Source organism: Ochotona curzoniae, unplaced genomic scaffold, assembly GCF_017591425.1.
Source record: "Ochotona curzoniae isolate NIBS_2020 unplaced genomic scaffold, NIBS_Ocur_1.0 scaffold_274, whole genome shotgun sequence".
NCBI classification, from domain to species: domain Eukaryota; kingdom Metazoa; phylum Chordata; class Mammalia; order Lagomorpha; family Ochotonidae; genus Ochotona; species Ochotona curzoniae.
Window position 1 is genome coordinate 4738990 of NW_024467101.1, and position 16560 is coordinate 4755549.

The 16560-nt window shown below is 57.5% G+C and overlaps 2 protein-coding genes across 2 annotated transcripts; one reads left to right on the forward strand and one right to left on the reverse strand.

Annotated features, from left to right (window-relative positions):
- The first annotated feature begins 316 nt into the window (after positions 1-316).
- On the forward strand, positions 317-5836 carry P2RX6 (purinergic receptor P2X 6). The gene is made up of 12 exons (XM_041003730.1): positions 317-456; positions 1306-1456; positions 3268-3339; positions 3592-3667; positions 3799-3892; positions 3999-4079; positions 4187-4328; positions 4421-4530; positions 4668-4761; positions 4855-4920; positions 5047-5124; positions 5244-5836. The coding sequence occupies exons 1-12, from the start codon at positions 323-325 to the stop codon at positions 5445-5447; spliced, it is 1302 nt and encodes a 433-aa protein (XP_040859664.1). The 5' UTR covers positions 317-322; the 3' UTR covers positions 5448-5836.
- A 1498-nt stretch (positions 5837-7334) lies between these two features.
- Positions 7335-10228, reverse strand: SLC7A4 (solute carrier family 7 member 4). Its single transcript, XM_041003762.1, has 4 exons — positions 9244-10228; positions 8245-8879; positions 7938-8046; positions 7335-7778 (listed from the first exon to the last, which is right to left on the reverse strand). The coding sequence occupies exons 1-4, from the start codon at positions 10223-10225 to the stop codon at positions 7600-7602; spliced, it is 1905 nt and encodes a 634-aa protein (XP_040859696.1). The 5' UTR covers positions 10226-10228; the 3' UTR covers positions 7335-7599.
- Positions 10229-16560: the final 6332 nt, after the last annotated feature.

The window sequence follows — 16560 nt, forward strand, 5'->3', positions numbered from 1 at the left end:
GGGTGTGTGTGTATGGGGGGGGGGGTGGCGGTCCTCCTCTGGGCTCTGCTGTTCCACTCTCACTACTTAAGACACCTGTCATTCCACTCCCCCTCAGAAGACATGCAGTCAGAGGGCCAGGACCTCCCGCAGAGGAACTCTGCAGTGAATGGGAAGCCCTGGACAGCTGGTGCTTGGGTCTGAGCCCAGAACTGGGGAGGGGTGGGGGTAGGGCCCAGAGAGGTGGTGTCCCTTTAATGGGCATCTGTCCTCGGCCTGCCTGGAAGTGTTGCTGACTCACACACTTACCACCTCCGGCTACCAGGCAGCAGGAGCTGGGAGCATGGGCTCTCCGGGGGCAATGGCTTACTGGGGGCTTCTGGATTATAAGACAGTGAAGTATGTGATGACCAGAAACTGGCGGGTGGGCGCCCTGCAGAGGCTGCTGCAGCTGGGAGTCGTGGCCTACGTGGTAGGGTAAGAGAGAGACTGGCTGCTGGCCATCTTGGCAGAAGGGACCGGGGCTGGTCCTGGGGTAGGGTGTTGAGCTTGGCTGTTTATAGGGGCCTGGGCTGGCCTAGGGGGTAGGAGGCAGGAAATAGCAAGAAAAAGCCACCCATTCACCTGTCCAGAGGCCTGCGGCGGGGGTGGTGGCATGGGCAAGGTCGGGGGGTACAAGTATGTGCTGCGTGGGTAGGGCCTACTTCCTTCTCTCTGTATACAGAGAAGTGCCACAGATTATAAGGTTTGGAAATCCTTTGCTGCTTGCTGTAAAGTAGGGGTATATGGCCCAGAGACCTCTCAACCTTGAACTACAGAACAGCGGGGGTCTACAAAGGTTGAAACCACAGACTGGGAGGGGTTCAGGGGACTGAGCTGATGGGAACTACTTCAAAGATAAAACGATGGCTAACTTTGAAGACTGCTGTTGTACTAGGCGGAATTCTTTTTTCTCTTAGTCATGCTTGACCAGGCCTGTCAGGGGGTCCGAGCATGTTTGCCAAACGGGATGAGGGTTTCTCAGCAGGGTTACTGTCCCCTGGGTGGGGGTGGGGGAATACCTCACCTGAGATGAAGTCCAGCTCAACATGGAGTCCTCCGTATCAGGCATCTTGATCTGAGGATTCTCTCTGGGGTGTGGCCAGCACTTCAGGCCCGGTCAGTGTGAGGGGTGAGACTAGAGCGAGGGCCGGGGCACACTAGATACTGGGGGTGGGAACCTGGAGGGGGTGTGTATGTGCGTGCATGTGTGTGCAATGGGAGGTCAGGGGCGCTGGGTGTGAGGGGCCCAGGGATACACCACGCACCCTGTCACCTCCTCCCCAGGTGGTCTCTCCTCACCAAAAAAGGCTACCAAGAGCGGGACTTGGACCCCCAGATTTCTGTCATCACCAAACTCAAGGGAGTTTCTGTGACACAGATCAGAGAGCTCGGGGATCGGCTATGGGATGTGGCCGACTTTGTGAAGCCGCCCCAGGTGGGTGTCCTCCCTCCCATCCCTGTGCTGCTGCTGCTGGGGCGGTGGTGAGACTCTAGCAGTGAGTAGGGAAGAAGACAAGCCGGGGGAGCCAGGCCAGGGGAACTGCGCTGGAAGAGGGGTAGAAGAGGCATGAGTTTGTGGGTACATTGAGGGGCCCAGCCCTGACCTGGGGTATCACTGTCAAGTGTGTTTCCTGATCCCCTGCCTCCAGCCCTTACCACTCACCCAGCTCATTCATGGGTGTCCAAACGGTCACCAACCCACCTGCTTGGACCGAGTGAGGCTGCTGCCTCCTGTGCTCTAACCAGGACCCATGACAAACCATCACCCCTCCGCCCAGCCCTCTTCATCCAGGAAAGACCTGTGCATCCAGCTGTGACAAAGGCGCACACACAGTCTAGCTTCTACACCTGCCTGCTTCTCCTAGCAGCCCTTAGCTTCCACTCTCGCTCTCCTCCCTACACTTAGGTGCACTTCACACAGTATCCAGGTTCAAGTGTGCATTTAAAATATTTTTATGGGCCTAGAGCAGTAGCCTGGGGGTTAAAGTCCTCACCTTGTATGTGCCGGGATCTACGTAGGCGCTGGTTCATGTCCCAGTTGTTCTGCTTCCTATCCAGCTCCGTTTGTGGTCTGGGAAAGCAGTCGAGGACGGACCAAAGCCTTGGGACCCTGTGCCCGTGTGGGAGACCTGGAAGAAGCTCTTGGCTCCTGGCTTTGGATAGGCGCAGCTATAGCCATTGTGGCCACTTGGGGAATGAATCATCAGACAGAAGATCTTCCTTTCTGTTTCTCCTCCTCTCTGTATATCTGACTTTCCAATTTAAAAATATCTTTAAAAATATTTCTTATTAGAAATTTTTTAAAGATTTATTTATTTTTATTGGAAAAGCAGATTTACAAAGAGAAGAGACAGAGAGGAGAAAGATCTTCCATCTGCTGGTTCATTCCCCAAGTGGCTGTATGACCAGAGCTAAGTTGATCTGAAGCCAGAAGTCAGGAGCCTCTTCCTGGTCTCCCAGAGTCCAAAGGTTCTGGGCCATCCTCAACTGTTTTGACAGGCCTCAAGCAGGGAACTGGATGGGAAGCAGAGAGCTGGAATACAATGCCCCTATGGGATCCCAGTGCATGCAAGGCGAAGACTTTAGCCACTTGGCTACCATGCTGGGCCCAGAAAGGCAGGTTTATAGGAAGAGATGGAGACAGAGAGAGACAGAGAGAAAAACTTTCATCCACGGGTTCACTCCCCAGATGGGCACAACAAGCCAGAGAGCTTGTTGCTGTTTGTTCTAAAACCAGGAGCCAGGAACAACTCCTAGGCTTCCCACATGGGTGCAGGGTCCCAAGGTTTTAGACCATCCTCTACAACTTTCCCAGGCCATAAACAAGGAGTTGGATGGAAGCAAAGCAGCCAGAACATGAGCTGGTGCCCATGTGGGATGCCAGAACCACAGGCAGAGGCTTAACTTACTACACTACCTTGGTGTGGGTGAGGGGAGTTACTCCCAGGTTAAAATTTTTCCTGGACAGCACCACAGCCTGACAGCACCTGCTTTCTTGCCCCACTAGTGGTTTTGGTGGGGAAATGTCCAGTCCAAAGGCCTGAACGGGTGGCAGAGGTGGACCTAGGCATGAGGTTCCTGGGTGTGTGGTGGTGGTGGGGGCACAAGATGCGGGAGAAGGGATTGGGAGCAGTGGAAAGGCTCTCAGCTCTGCCCCTACCCTGTTTCATCCCGAGGCATCTTCTTGGGGCCTAGGGTTGGCTTACACAGCTGGAGGGGGACTGAGCTGGGTTCTTAACCTCCTAGGGAGAAAATGTGTTCTTCTTGGTGACCAATTTCATAGTGACACCAGAACAAGTTCAAGGCAGATGTCCAGAGGTAAGCTTGTCCAGGAGCCTCCCTCCAGGATGGGTTCTGTTCCTCCCTCCACGCACAAGTTGGACCAGAAACACAGTGTCCAGAACTCTGATTTGGGACGCGGGTGTCTCAAGCGGTGGCTTACCCCTCCAGCTTCCCCGCATGCCCACTCTTCCCAGCAAGGGTGCCCTTGAACCTAAAGTGGGGGAGGAGTATGTCTGTGAAACTGCCTCCCAGCCCTTTGGTGACTGGTCTCTCTCTCACCCACCCCAGCACCCCTCTGTCCCACTGGCTAGCTGCTGGACTGATCATGACTGCCCTGAAGGAGAGATGGGGACACACAGCCACGGTACCGTGGGCTCTGTGCATCTTTTGTTTTGTTCCATCAGCCCTCTCTCTCCCCTCCACCCTTGTCACCGAACCCTCACCCCTGGGGAAATTGGGAGCTTCCAGCTGCAGGTCCATCTTGTGTCTTCCAAGGCATCAAGACGGGCCAGTGTGTGGTGTTCAACGGGACCCACAGGACCTGTGAGATCTGGGGCTGGTGCCCGGTGGAGGGCAACGCTGTGCCCACGTGAGCCTCCCCTACCACCTCGTTCCCCTCCTCTCCAGGGCAGGCCTGGGGTTGGGGTGTGCTTCTTGACCTGTGCTTCTCCCTCCTCTCGCCCCCCCCCCGACAGGAGACCGCTGCTGGCCCAGGCAGAGAACTTCACCCTGTTCATCAAGAACACCGTCACCTTCCGCAAGTTCAACTTCTCCAAGTACGTATGAGCAGCTCCCAGCTGTCCTCTTCCTTCTATCCCTCCAGCCCCTGGCCTGGGCTGTGCCTTACCTGATCCCCTCCCCTCCCGTCTATACTCATCCTCAGGTCCAATGCCCTGGAGACCTGGGATACGGACTATTTCAAGGACTGTCGCTACCACCCACACACCAGCCCCTACTGCCCAGTGTTCCGCATCGGGGACCTGGTGACAGAGGCTGGGGGTGACTTTGAGGACTTGGCATTGCTGGTGAGCCGGGTAGGGAGGGCTCAAGGAGATGGCGAGGGGTGGGGCACTCTGGGTGGCACTCGGGGGCTACAGCAAGCATCACTTGGGGGCAGGGTGGCTCCGTGGGCATCAACATTTACTGGGACTGCGACCTGGACGCCGGAGGTTCCGACTGCTGGCCTCGCTACTCCTTCCAGCTGCAGCAGCGGAACTACAACTTCAGGTGCGTCCCTCTCCACCACTGCTAACACCGGCTACACCCAGGACCCAGCCCTCCCTGCTCTGCTCCACCTTGTATGCTTAGATGGACTGACTGAGCCAGCGATCAGGGCCCTCTCTCTCTATCTCCTCTGCCCGCAGGACGGCCACTCACTGGGGGGAGGCCCCAGATGCAGAGGCTCGGAGCCTGCTCAAACTCTACGGGATCCGTTTTGACATCCTAGTCACTGGGCAGGTTAGGGACTGGGCTGCGGAGGGGTCGGGGAGGGACAGACAGGGCTGGGAGAGGTGCGGGCAGAGATTCAGCCTGGGTCTCTCTGTCTCCCAGGCAGGGAAGTTCGGGCTCATTCCTACAGCCATCACAGTGGGTACAGGAGCCGCAGGGCTGGGCGCGGTGAGTATGGGCAGCATATGCTCCAGCTGGCTGCAGCCAGCACCTGCTGGGGTCTGCAGAGAGACACCCCGGAGGGAGGTGGCGGGAGGGCTGGCCAAGGAACCAGCTCCATCACCTCTCGCCCAGGTCACCTTCCTCTGTGACATGCTGCTGCTATACGTTGATAGGAAAGGCCGTTTTTACTGGAGGACGAAGTACGAGGAGGTGGGTGTGGAGCCCACAGCTGATGTTGTGTGCTGCTGTTATCCGTGGGCTTCTGCCTCACCCTGAAAGGCTGGCAGCCAGATTTCTAACCTGCTGCTGCTTGCTGTCTTGGCTTATAGGCAAAGGCACCAAAGATGACCACCAAGCCAGTGACGTGGACCAAGCCGGCTTTCCCAGCTGCAGCCTGCCCATGCAGGTGTCTTAGGCAGGGCTCAGCACCAGCTCCCAGGGCTACCACTGCTGCTGCTGCTGACAACCAGACACAGACAACACCAGGGTGGCCCTGTCCCAGCTCTCATAGCCACCTGTCAGCCCATTCCTGAGCCTGTAGCTGTTCCCTGCTAAATGACAGGGGGAAGGGCCCTGCAGCACAAGGTCCAGCAGGACTAGGGGGCAGAAGGGTTGGGGACAAGGAGAAATACCCTCCAAATCCTACCCTGACTGATCTTCTGGGGTCTTGTGCTGCCTGTGGAAACCACAGAAGCTGAGCAGCTGTGACAGCTCGGGGCAGAGGGGCACAGCAGGGAACCTGTGGAGGCTGGAGAACACGCACATCCCACAGCTACTGCTGGAGAGAGGTGTGCCGGGGAAAGGACAGCAGCTCTCAGGCCAGGGGGCCAAGGGCAGTGGGCGGGGTCAGCGATTGAGCATTGGTTACTTGGGACCTTCTATTTATATTCCTCCCGGGAGACCCCAGCTCCCTATTCTAGTCCCTCTCCAAGTCACACCTAGAAACCTGTTGGGGCAGCTGCACGTGGGAGGTCCTGAGCCTGACCCCAGGCAGAATCCAGCAGCTGGATGCAATGTCCCCAATAAAGGACACTGCAGTCCTTGGCAGGCTGGCCAGGTTGTGGCTCTGGAATCTTTTTTGGCCATGCTCCCCTCTACCAACAGCTGAGTCCTACCAGACAGAGAGCCTCCTCCCTTTCCTGGAAGCCATGGCTACACAGGGGTGCAGCAGCCAAGACACACTCTTGACCCCAGACCAAATGGGGATATGAGTGTGTGTGTGTGTATGTGCTCACCCCGGGGAGACCAGTGGTTAGGGCTGTACTACGGAGGATACACAGCCAGGGACAGAGTCAACTGGGCCCGTATTTGGATTTATCTGTCTCCAGCAGCCTCTCAGCATGGCCCCTGGGTGCCCTGTTGCTGCCTGCACACATGTCCATAGGCAAGCAGGCTTCAAGGGGCCGGACTGGGCTTGGAGGCATGGCTTCCTGATTACCGCATGTAGGTCACATGGTTCTGTTATCCTCTGGGCTCAGGGAAAATTGGATTAAAATGAGCCAAGGCCAGTGGCTTCCTGTGTAGCCCTTGTGGGCAGGGACAGGAAGGAGACATGTCAAGTAAGGACACAGCACGACCCCCACAGGGAGAGAGTACAGGGAGGGTCCCTGGAACTTTCTGCGACCTTCCCTCTCCCCGTTGTACGTGGAGCCCCCACTGCCAGCTAAAGTTGGGCTGGAAGACAACTGAAGCAGGCCCAGCTTCCTATTCACTTATATGCATACTGGACCAGTTGTGAGCATGGCTGCTGATTTCCTGGCAGAGCTGGGATGGGGAAGGGAGACAGAGAGAGAGCCCTGGGGACCCAGGCTTGGCAAGCTATTGCCTGCATTCTCACACAGCTGTGTCCTTCCCAGGGTGCTGTGTGGACCAGTGGGCGCAGGTGCCTAGATGGGTGTGTTCCTAGGTCTAAGTGATATCCACAGGCAGGACTCAGGCACCACTCCCCCATGTTATCTGTGATCCATGGGAAACTGAGGGGGACCCCAGAACCCTGCCGTCCTTTCTATGCAACCTTTTTGAGGGCCCAAGCTCTATCCCCTGGATCCACCTGTTAAAGAGACATAGTAGGGGTCTATCAAAAGCTCCCCTGTGCCTGGAGTGCGTGTGTGCCTGCTCACCCACTGAGTTGGGCAGAAGGTGCTGGCCTGAGAGCAAGAGCCCTCAGGACCTAGGTCCTGACTCAGGGTGGCCCCAAGGGCCCTTGCAGTGGTCCTCAGTGTCTTTGTTGCAGACTGGGGACCACCTCCTGGTCCCCTGGCTCCAACAAGTAGATGAGGATGACTCAAGGCCACAAAGAACGTCACTGCAAATGTTGGTGCAGGCCACATGGCTGGCTTAGCAGTTATTATTTTGCATCCCTGGGGCAGCAGGCCTCGTCCCCTCCTCCTCCTCCCGCTGCACCCACTGTCTCACCTGCCCAGGTGGCAGAGGCTGAGCATAAAGAGGAAGGTGCTGGGGCACCAAGACCACTCATTGCGCCAGTGCTGGCCAAGGCCCCCATTCTCTGAAAGCTGTGTGACCTTGACTAAAGTCCTGATGGCGCCCCCTCCACTCACAACTCAGGCTGGTCCTACACACTCAAGCTGGCCCAGGACAGAAGGAGATCCCCGCCCCTACAGCCTCCTGAGGAGGTGCAGACGGCAAGGCAAGCCTGGGCAGGCAGTCCTTCGACAGAGTAGCCAGCTACTGGGCATGGTCAGCCTCGTGGACTGGTGCCTCCTGGCTGGGGGGCTGCACGGGCTGCACCGTCTCCTCCAGGCTGCCGCTGGGGAACACCACGTAGCGCTTGGTGGTCGGCTCAGGTAGCTCCCGCTGGTTCTCCTTGCTGTGTCTGATGCCATAGCCAAAATACACTGCGAGTCCTGCAACAGCGGTGGTGGCATCGAATGGGGGTGGGATGGAGTGGGCATGAGGCTGAGGTTACAGATTCCACAAGCCCTGTCTTGCCCTCCTCCTCACCCTCACAGGCTCAGTCACTTGAAGCCCCGCCCACCCAAGGGAGGTGCCCAGCTGCCACTCACCAATCACCAGCCAGATGGAGAAGCGCAGCCAGGTCAGGTAGCTGAGCTTCAGCATGAGGCAAACGTTGAGGAGGATGCTTAGGGCTGGAGTCAGGGGCACCATGGGGATCTGAGGGGACAAGGACAAGGGCAGAGCAGGCCCTGGGTCCAGCTCCATCTTCAAGCATGTGGTGTCTCGCCAGGCAGCAAAGAGAGAGAGAGAGAGAGAGAGAGAGAGAGCAAGTGTGTGCAGGGAGGATGCATGTCCTGGCCCTCCCCTACACTACCATGGTCCATTCTGCAATGGTAGGGCACATGGAACACTTACCTGGAAAGTGTCCTGCTGGTGCTGTTGCTGGTGAGCCCCCAGGACCAAAAGGCTGAGCAGGAACACGGCGCCGCTGAGCAAGAGCAGCAGGAAGTAGCCCCAACGTGGCAGGTGCAGGGCTGAATCCCCGAAGACCAGGACACAGTCCAGGGTGATGGCTGAAGCCACCAGGAGGCTGAGTGCCCATGTGACGGCAGCTCCGGGGCCGTAGCCATCCAGGAAGCCGAGGTAGGGCTTCAGGGCTGGCCGCAGCTGTCCAGGATGAGCAAGAACAGAGGCCTCTACCAAGTGGATGCGATCTGAGAAGGAGTCAAGCTGCTTGGCCAAGGGGCCGGGACTGGCTGGGTTGGGGGAGCCTGGTGGAGAGGACTTCTGGAAGCGTAGCACAATGATGCTGGCAGCCACGAAGGTGTAGGCCAGCAGGGTGCCAATGGACAGGAACTGCACGAGCGCCTCCAGGTCGAGCAGCAGCGCCAAGAGGGCCATGAGGACGCCGAACACCAGGATACCCATCACGGGCACCTGCGTGCGGGGGTGCACGCGGGCAAACACTTGGAAGAAGAGCCCGTCGGCCGCCATAGCATAGACAATGCGAGGCAGGGAGAACAGGTTGCTGAGCAGAACCGTGTTCATGGCTGCGGAAGAGGGCAGACATGATCAGTGTGGGCACCCGGGCACAGGTGGCCCCTTGGGAACATGGGTGTGGGTTCATGGAGGAGGGGAACAGTAAGGGGAGGATGCTGAATTGCCACCCTTCCCCCAACCCAGAAACGGGCACTCAGTTAAGACATGAACAGTGGAAGCTCTGAGGTCAGTTCTGAGTCCCCCTGCCCAAGAAAGCAGCCAGCGACTATACACCCAGACACTGACCACCTGATAACTGGCACTTTACCTGGGTCCATTATACATCTGGTAAACTGAGGCTGGACTAGGATGCTCAGGACAGAGCACCCCCCTTCATTCCCTCCCTCTCCACCCTACCCAAGAAGGTACCCTCACCGCAGATGGAGCCAGCAGCCACGATGAAGCCGGCCCAGCTGTATCCTCGCCGGTAGAAGGCATCCGCGAGCGCTGAGTCAGGGTCCAGGCTGTGCCAGGGCACCATGAGGGTGAGCACGGTGGACACGAGGATGTAGGCGGCAGCGGCCAGGCCCAAGGAAACGGCGATAGCCACGGGCACGGCCCGCCGCGGGTTCCGGGCTTCCTCACTAGAGGCAGCGATGACATCAAAGCCCACGAAGGCGTAGAAGCAGGTGGCTGTGCCCGCCATGACGCCAGAGAAGCCGAAAGGCGCAAAGCCTCCCTCAGCCGCGCTCCAGTTGTGGGGGCGGGCCAAGATAAAGCCCAAGATGATGATGAAAAGGATGACCAGCAGGCTGATGGCCGAGAAGGTGTGGTTGAGCCAGGAGGAGACACGCGCGCCGCAGGACACGAAGGCCGAAGCTAGGAGAAGGATGCCGGCGGCCAGGAAGTCCGGGTAGCGGGCCAGGAAGGATACGTGCCAAGCGCCCACGTGGGTCTCGGTGAAGTTGCGGATGCTGTGGCTGAAGATGGCATCTAGGTAGCCACTCCAGGCGCGGGCCACGGCGGCACCGCCAATGAGGTATTCCAGCAGCACATTCCAGCCGATGAGAAAAGCCCACAGCTCGCCCATGGACACGTAGGTGAAGAGGTAGGCGGAGCCGGTGCGGGGCACTCGTGCCCCAAATTCTGCGTAGCACAAGGCGGCCAACAGGGAGGCCACGGCGGCGACCGCGAAGGACAAGAGTACGGCGGGGCCGGCCATGTCCTTGGCCACAGCGCCTGTGAGCACGTAGAGGCCTGAGCCCACCATGCCCCCCACGCCCAACAGGGTCAGGTCCAGTGTGGACAAGCAGCGGTGCAGGGATGTCTCCATGGTGGAGTCCTCCAAAGGCTTCAGTCGGTTCAGCTTCCGGCACAGGCGCACCAGGCTGGCTGCGCTGGGCAGCCCATATGCCATGGCAGCTGGATGGACAAGGAGTACCACACTGGTTGCTCTTGGAGACCTGCCAGGGCCAAATGGGAGAGACAGGTTGCTCCGGGTCGGGTCCTCTCTCCATCCCGGTTCTAGGAGGAGCCTCTTGAAGCCACCTGCATCTGTGTACCTGCTCAAGAGCTGGGAGATCACCAGCAAGCGACAGAGATCCGGTCAGCCTCCAGGGCAGGCAAGGCAGCAGGTGCATCTGAGTGCCAGCCAGACACCCGTGAGAGTGTGTGGGAGGCAATTGCAGGGAGCAAGAAGCTGTGGTGGGTCCCAGATCCCTGAGGGAGGTGAAATCCGAGGCTTCCCCAGGGCGGGGCACTGGGCCAAGCTGTCCTGACCCGGAACAGGAGCCACTGTGCAGACCGGGGCGTGGCCCAGGCTGCCACCTGGCTTTAGAGAGCCACCTTCATCTGCCTTCTCGCCACCGCTCGCACCTCCTCGAGCACCCCCACAGTACACACACACACACACGCACACACACGCACACACCGTTAGGCTGGGGCATCAGCGTAACAGCAAAGAGGCAGTGGGGATGGCTCCCTGGGCCCTGAGTCCTTGAGCAGCAGCCCTGCACGCCCAGACACCACCAGAACCAGACTGCCCTCGCCCTAGTCCTCCCCCAACCCACCTCCCCGCTACCCGAGCCGGTTGCCGTTATTGGGCCTGACCTGGTCCCTGCAGAAGCCGCGACAACCCACCTGCTGTCGTGGCTGCAGCCGCCGCCTCGCCGCTCTGTGCTCTGCGCGCTGCGCCTGCCCCTCCCGCTGGCACCGCCCGCGCGCAGGGCCCGCCCTCAGACCCGGGGGCGGCGGATCCAGCACGCGGCGGCTCCTCGGCAGCAGCTCTAACCGGTCCAGAACGGCACAGAGAGCTCACACATCGCTACACACCCAGACACCGCACCCTAGCCCAGATTACTAGGTCCCTGAGGGTCAGGGTCAAATCCACAGCGGAGGGTACCAAGCCCACCCTCCTGCCGCTGCGAGAGGCCCCTGCTCCTTTGCATTTCAAAGCCATTTCAACAAACCTTCGTCGCCTGTTCCCCACCCAGCCAGGCATTCAGCAGAGCACTCCCTCCCCCACCTCCCTACACTCCCATCCCTCTAAGGGTGCTGTGTATGTGTCTGTGTGTGGTGGTGGGGCCGGAGAGTCTGAACTTCAAATATATTGAGATGAGGACACGGTTAAGGCTTGAGTGACCCCGGGCAACCCCTGACCTCTCTTATACAATGACATAGTAGGAAGCCACTGTCACACAGGGTACTCAAACACTACCCTTCAGGGAGTTCTATGAATTGGTGCAACTCCCACGGAGCCTTCAGGTACAGGCCATCTCCCCAAGCACTCTCCTGAGACAGCTCCCAGCCCTGGGGTGGATGCCCGACCCCATCGCTGAGGGCTTCAAATGGCAGTGACAGCTCCTCCCAGCTTGAGTGCACCTGCCCAGCCCAGGAGCACCTGCCCAGCATCTGCCTCTGATGGATTCCCCTCCGGCTTACTCCTGCTTACTCCTTTCTGGAACGCAGGAGCCTGCCCCTCTGTCCCTTCCTTACTTTGAAAGAGAATTCGTGTGACAGCAGGATTCTGGCTTTGTGTTGTTTCGTTTACATTTATTTTATTCTGGCTTTGTGTTGTTTTGTTTTGCTTACATTTATTTTATTCATTTCAAAGGCAGATTTACAGAAAGGAATACAGGAAGAGAAAGAGAGAGCTTTCCATCTGCTGGTTCACTCCTCAAATGGCTGCACTGGCCAGGCTTGGGCCAGGCCAAACCCAGGAGCCAGGAGCTTCTTCCAGTTCTCCCACATGCATGCAGAGGCCCAGGCACTTGGGCCATCAGCTGCTGCTTTCCCAGGTGCATGAGCAGGGAGCAACATCGGAAGTGACTTGGATAGGGGATACCGGGACTTGAACAGGGGATGCTGGTGTTGCAGCCAGAAGCTTAACTCACTGTGCCACGGTGCCAGCACCAACAGGATGCTACTCATGGTAATAGCTCATTCTAGCAGAGTGAATCCTCTCCAGGACACTGTCATGTTCTTGAGTTTCTGTGCGATTCTGGAATCAGCTCGTAATAGCACCTGCAGCCTGCATGGCTCCCTGGGCTGGTGGCAGGCTAGTGGACTCTCGGGTGACGCGGGACCACTTAGAACTGCTCAGCCTTGGCCAGCTCCCTGGATCCCCTCTGGCATCTGGCTCTTGTGGGAGTGGCCTCTCCCTTACCCCACCCCCGCACTGCCAGAACATCACTCAGCAGGTGTCCCCTTGTCCTCAGATGCCTTCAGCAGGAGTCTAGGAGTCTAGAATTTCAGACCAGGAGGCTTGGATAGTTTTTTTACTGAGGGGATCCCCCCCAAAAAAGTTGTACCTATGATTGACAGGTAATATTTTGGAGCACTTAAAAAATTGTACTCATGTATCTGAAAGACAGAGTTACAGGAAGAGAAAGAGAAAGGGATCCATTTTTCAGCTGTTGGACCAACTCCAAATGGCTGTAATGCTGGAGCTACCCAGTCTAAATCCAGGAACTTGGCACTTCCCCTGGGTCCCACATGGGTACAGAGTTCCAAGCTTTAGGCATCCTCTGCTACTGTCCCAGAACACAAGTAGAAGGAGAAACAAAGATTTTCCATCCACTGTTCATTCCCCAGGTGACCACAACAGCCAGAGCTGAGCCGATCTGAAGCCAGGAGCTAGGAACTTCTTCCTGATCTCCCACATAGACGCGGGGTCCCGCGGCTTTGGACCATCCTCTGCTGCTTTCCCAGGCCATAAAGAGGGAGCTGAATCGAAAGTGGAGTAGCCAGGACCCCGACCTGGCACCTGTATGGGATGCCAGTATTTCAGCTGGAGACTTAGTTTGGTACCTCATGGTGCTAGCCCCACAGATTGGATTTTATGAAGCAGCTCAAACGGGCTGGCACTGTGGCAGAGTGAATTAAGCCATTGCCTTTGATGACAACATTCCATATGGGCACCAAGTCACATACTATCGGTTCCATTTCCAGTCCAGCTCCCTGATAATGCCCCTGGGGAAAAAAAAAAAAAACCAGCAGAAGAGGGCCTGGCGCAGTAGCCTAGCGACTAAAGTCCTCACCTTACATATACCAGAATACCATATGGGCACCAGTTCTAATGCTGGCGGCCTGCTTGTGGCCTGGGAAAGCAGTGGAGGACAGCCCAAAGCCTTGGGACCCTGCATCTGCGTGGGAAACCCGGAAGAAGCTCCTGGCTGCTGGCTTCGAATTGGCTCAGCTCCACCCATTGCGGTCACTTGTGGAGTGAACCAGTGGACTGAAGATCTTCCTTTCTGTTTCTCCTCCTCTGTATATCTGTTTTTCCAATGAAAATAAATCCTTTTTAAAAATAAGAATATTAACTTACTTAGGAGGGAAGATTCATCCGCCGGTTCACTCCATGACCTGCAGCCACCAGGGCTGGACCCTGGGTCTCCTAACGTGGGAGGCAGGAAAGAAGCACCTGAGCCGCCATTGCTGCCTCCCAGGGTGTGCATTTGCAGGAAGCCGGACCGGAGTGGGAGGTGAGAATCAATATGGGGTGCTGCGTGGGAGGCGCAGAGGTCCGAGCTGCTTTTTAACCCCATGTAACCTGCTTTTCATCTGCCTCCGTCGGGTTCATTTCCCCTCGCCCCCCAGCAGCGGCTGACACTGAGGGGTTTTGCAGCTCCCCCTAGGACAAACGACCCCAATCGCGCTCAGACCAGCGGGAGCTGGGCGGGACCAAGGTGTGGTGACGGTGAGGCCGCCGGGTCTCCTGCCTTCCGCCCCTCCCCGACTCCGTCATTCTGTGTTACACACACTGTCCCCCCGAAACAACCACTTGTGTCCGGGTCCAGCTTTCGCGTCAAAGCCTGACTCGCTTTCAGCCACTGCGCCTCGCAACAGCCCCGCCTCTTCCCACCGGCCGCCACCAACTTCCCGCCTAAAACCGACAACCAATCAGACTGATGACTTTTGCCCGGCAGGGAAGATGACCAATCACGATGGAGATCTGGGCCTATACGACCCACCCCCCCATGCTGTGGGAGCCAATGGTAACTGAGCAAGCAGCGAGCCAATGAGGACGCGGCACAGTGCGCGAGCGTCGGGTGGGCAGTTGAGCGTGTGGCGTTGGCACAGAGCGAAGGTGGGAAGGTGGCGAGCGGCCAGCGGCGAGCATCATGGTGAGCAGGCCGCGGAGAGGGGGTGATGGAGAGGGGGACCCGGTGAGAGGGTGACGGAGGGGGAACCCGGTGAGAGGGTGACGGAGGGGGGACCCAGTGAGAGGGTGAGGGGGACACAGAGAGGGGGTGACGGAGAGGTGGACCAGGTGACAGGGTGACGGAGGGGGGGACCCGGTGAGAGGGTGACGAAGGGGGAACCCGGTGAGAGGGTGACGGAGGGGGGACCCAGTGAGAGGGTGAGGGGGACACAGAGAGGGGGTGACGGAGAGGGGGACACAGTGAGAGGGTGAGGGGGACCCAGTGAGAGGGTGACGGAGGGGGGACCCAGTGAGAGGGTGAGGGGGACACAGAGAGGGGGTGACGGAGGGGGGACACAGTGAGAGGGTGAGGGGGACCCGGTAAGAGGGTGACGGAGAGGGGGACCCAGTGAGAGGGTGACGGAGGGGGGACCAGGTGAGAAGGTGATGGAGAGGGGGACCCAGTAAGGGGATGAGGGGGATCCAGTGAGGGGGTGACGGACCAGAGAGACGCAAGTGTGGGGATGACGGGCAAGACGCAGGGAGGGGTGACGGACAAGGGGAACACAGGTGAGGGGGTGACAGAAGTCGGAAGTGCAGAGTGGGCCCTGAACAGCAGTGAGGTGGTGGGTAGGTAGCGGTGCTGCCTAGGGGCTCCCCTCTGTAGGCCTGTGTACTTGGGGTGTGTGGACCCACCGCCTTCAGCCCCAGGGCTGCCCAGTGCAGAAACCCACGCCACATATTGCGCTTAAAACAAAAAAGAAACCAAACCCCTCATCTTTCTGATGCTGTTGAGCCCCTTGCATGGGCACTTTAAAAGTAGGAATTGTTTCAGAGGGACTCGGCATAAAGAGGGTATGCTGGAAAAAAAAAAGAAAAAGAAAGAAAGAAAAACCAGAAACGTGCAACCAAAAAATCCTTTTTTCTGCTAGGTGGGATGTGTGTATTATAAAAGCACACCCAGCCCATTTGGGAATAGTAAGTCCACAGCACACCCTTCCTGCCCCTAAAGGTAGCTCACAATATACATTCTTGGTTTTTCCCCTCCCCATGTGGCTTCTCCCTGTGGGTCTCCCTCCCTGGGTCTCCCTCTGTGGGTAACTCCCTGCAGCGTCTTGTTTTCCCCAGCTGTGTAGTGTTATTTTGCAGAAAGTTGCAACAATGGGACTTCAAAGCCCAGAACCTCATTATAAAATTGGTTACTTTTGGGCCAGCACAGGCCTTACCCTATGGCACTGGAATCCCATTTGGGCACTGGTTCGGATGCTGCCTGTTCCACTTCCTTCCACTCTGGATGCAGTTCCCTGATAATGCAGCCCTGGAGGATGGGCCATGCACCCACATAGGAGACCAGAAGTAGCTCTTGGCTCTCAACTTCAGATCTGCCCAGCTCTGGCTGAGGCAACCATTTGGGGAGTGCACCGGTGGATGATAGCTTTGTAATTCTTTCAAATAAAATTAAACACATCTTTTTAAAAAATCATTACTTTCTGAAGATTTTTTGAGATGTTTTTAATTTCATTGGAAAGTCAGATATGTAGAGAAGAGGAGAGACAGAGAGAAAAATCTTCAGTCCACCGGTTTACTCCCCAAGTGACCACAATGGCTGAAGCTGAGCTGATCTGAAGCCAGGAGCCATGAGTTTCTTTCAGGTCTCTCACATGGGTGCGGGGTCCCAAGGCTTTGGGCCATCCTCTATTGCTTTCCCAGGCCACAAGCAGGGAGCTGGATGAGAAGTGGAGCGGCCAGGATTGAACCACCACACATATGGGATACCCTTGATCTTAGGCAGAGTCTTAGCTCTCTGTGTCATCTGGTGCCAGTGTTGTGGTATAGCAAGTACAGCTGCTGCCTACAGTGATGGCATCCCACATGGTCAAGGCTCCACTTGCAGTCCAGCTCCCTAATAAGGCACCGGGGAAAACCCTGGAGGATGACCCATGTGGGAGCCTTGGAAGAAGCTCCTGACTTTGGAGCTGCTCAGATGCAGCAGATGGAAGATCTGTCTCTCTTTGTGTCTCTTCTTCCCTGTTTCTGGTGTGGGACCTGCGGGCTCAGATCCCTGAGTTGGGTCCCCAGCTGCAGCTCCTGCTCCAGCTCTGACTAGTGTA

What these genes read in the sequence shown, in the direction of transcription:
- SLC7A4 (XM_041003762.1), bottom strand. Translation starts at nt 10,225, where the DNA reads ATGGCATATGGGCTGCCCAGCGCAGCCAGCCTGGTGCGCCTGTGCCGG. An exon ending in GGCTGCTGGCTCCATCTGCG is followed by an intron (nt 8,880 to 9,243) that starts GTGAGGGTACCT and finishes CCTCTTCCGCAG; the next exon opens with CCATGAACACGGTTCTGCTC. An exon ending in ACCAGCAGGACACTTTCCAG is followed by an intron (nt 8,047 to 8,244) that starts GTAAGTGTTCCA and finishes TTGTCCCCTCAG; the next exon opens with ATCCCCATGGTGCCCCTGAC.
- P2RX6 (XM_041003730.1), top strand. Translation starts at nt 323, where the DNA reads ATGGGCTCTCCGGGGGCAATGGCTTACTGGGGGCTTCTGGATTATAAG. An exon ending in GTCGTGGCCTACGTGGTAGG is followed by an intron (nt 457 to 1,305) that starts GTAAGAGAGAGA and finishes CCTCCTCCCCAG; the next exon opens with GTGGTCTCTCCTCACCAAAA. An exon ending in CGCAAGTTCAACTTCTCCAA is followed by an intron (nt 4,080 to 4,186) that starts GTACGTATGAGC and finishes ACTCATCCTCAG; the next exon opens with GTCCAATGCCCTGGAGACCT.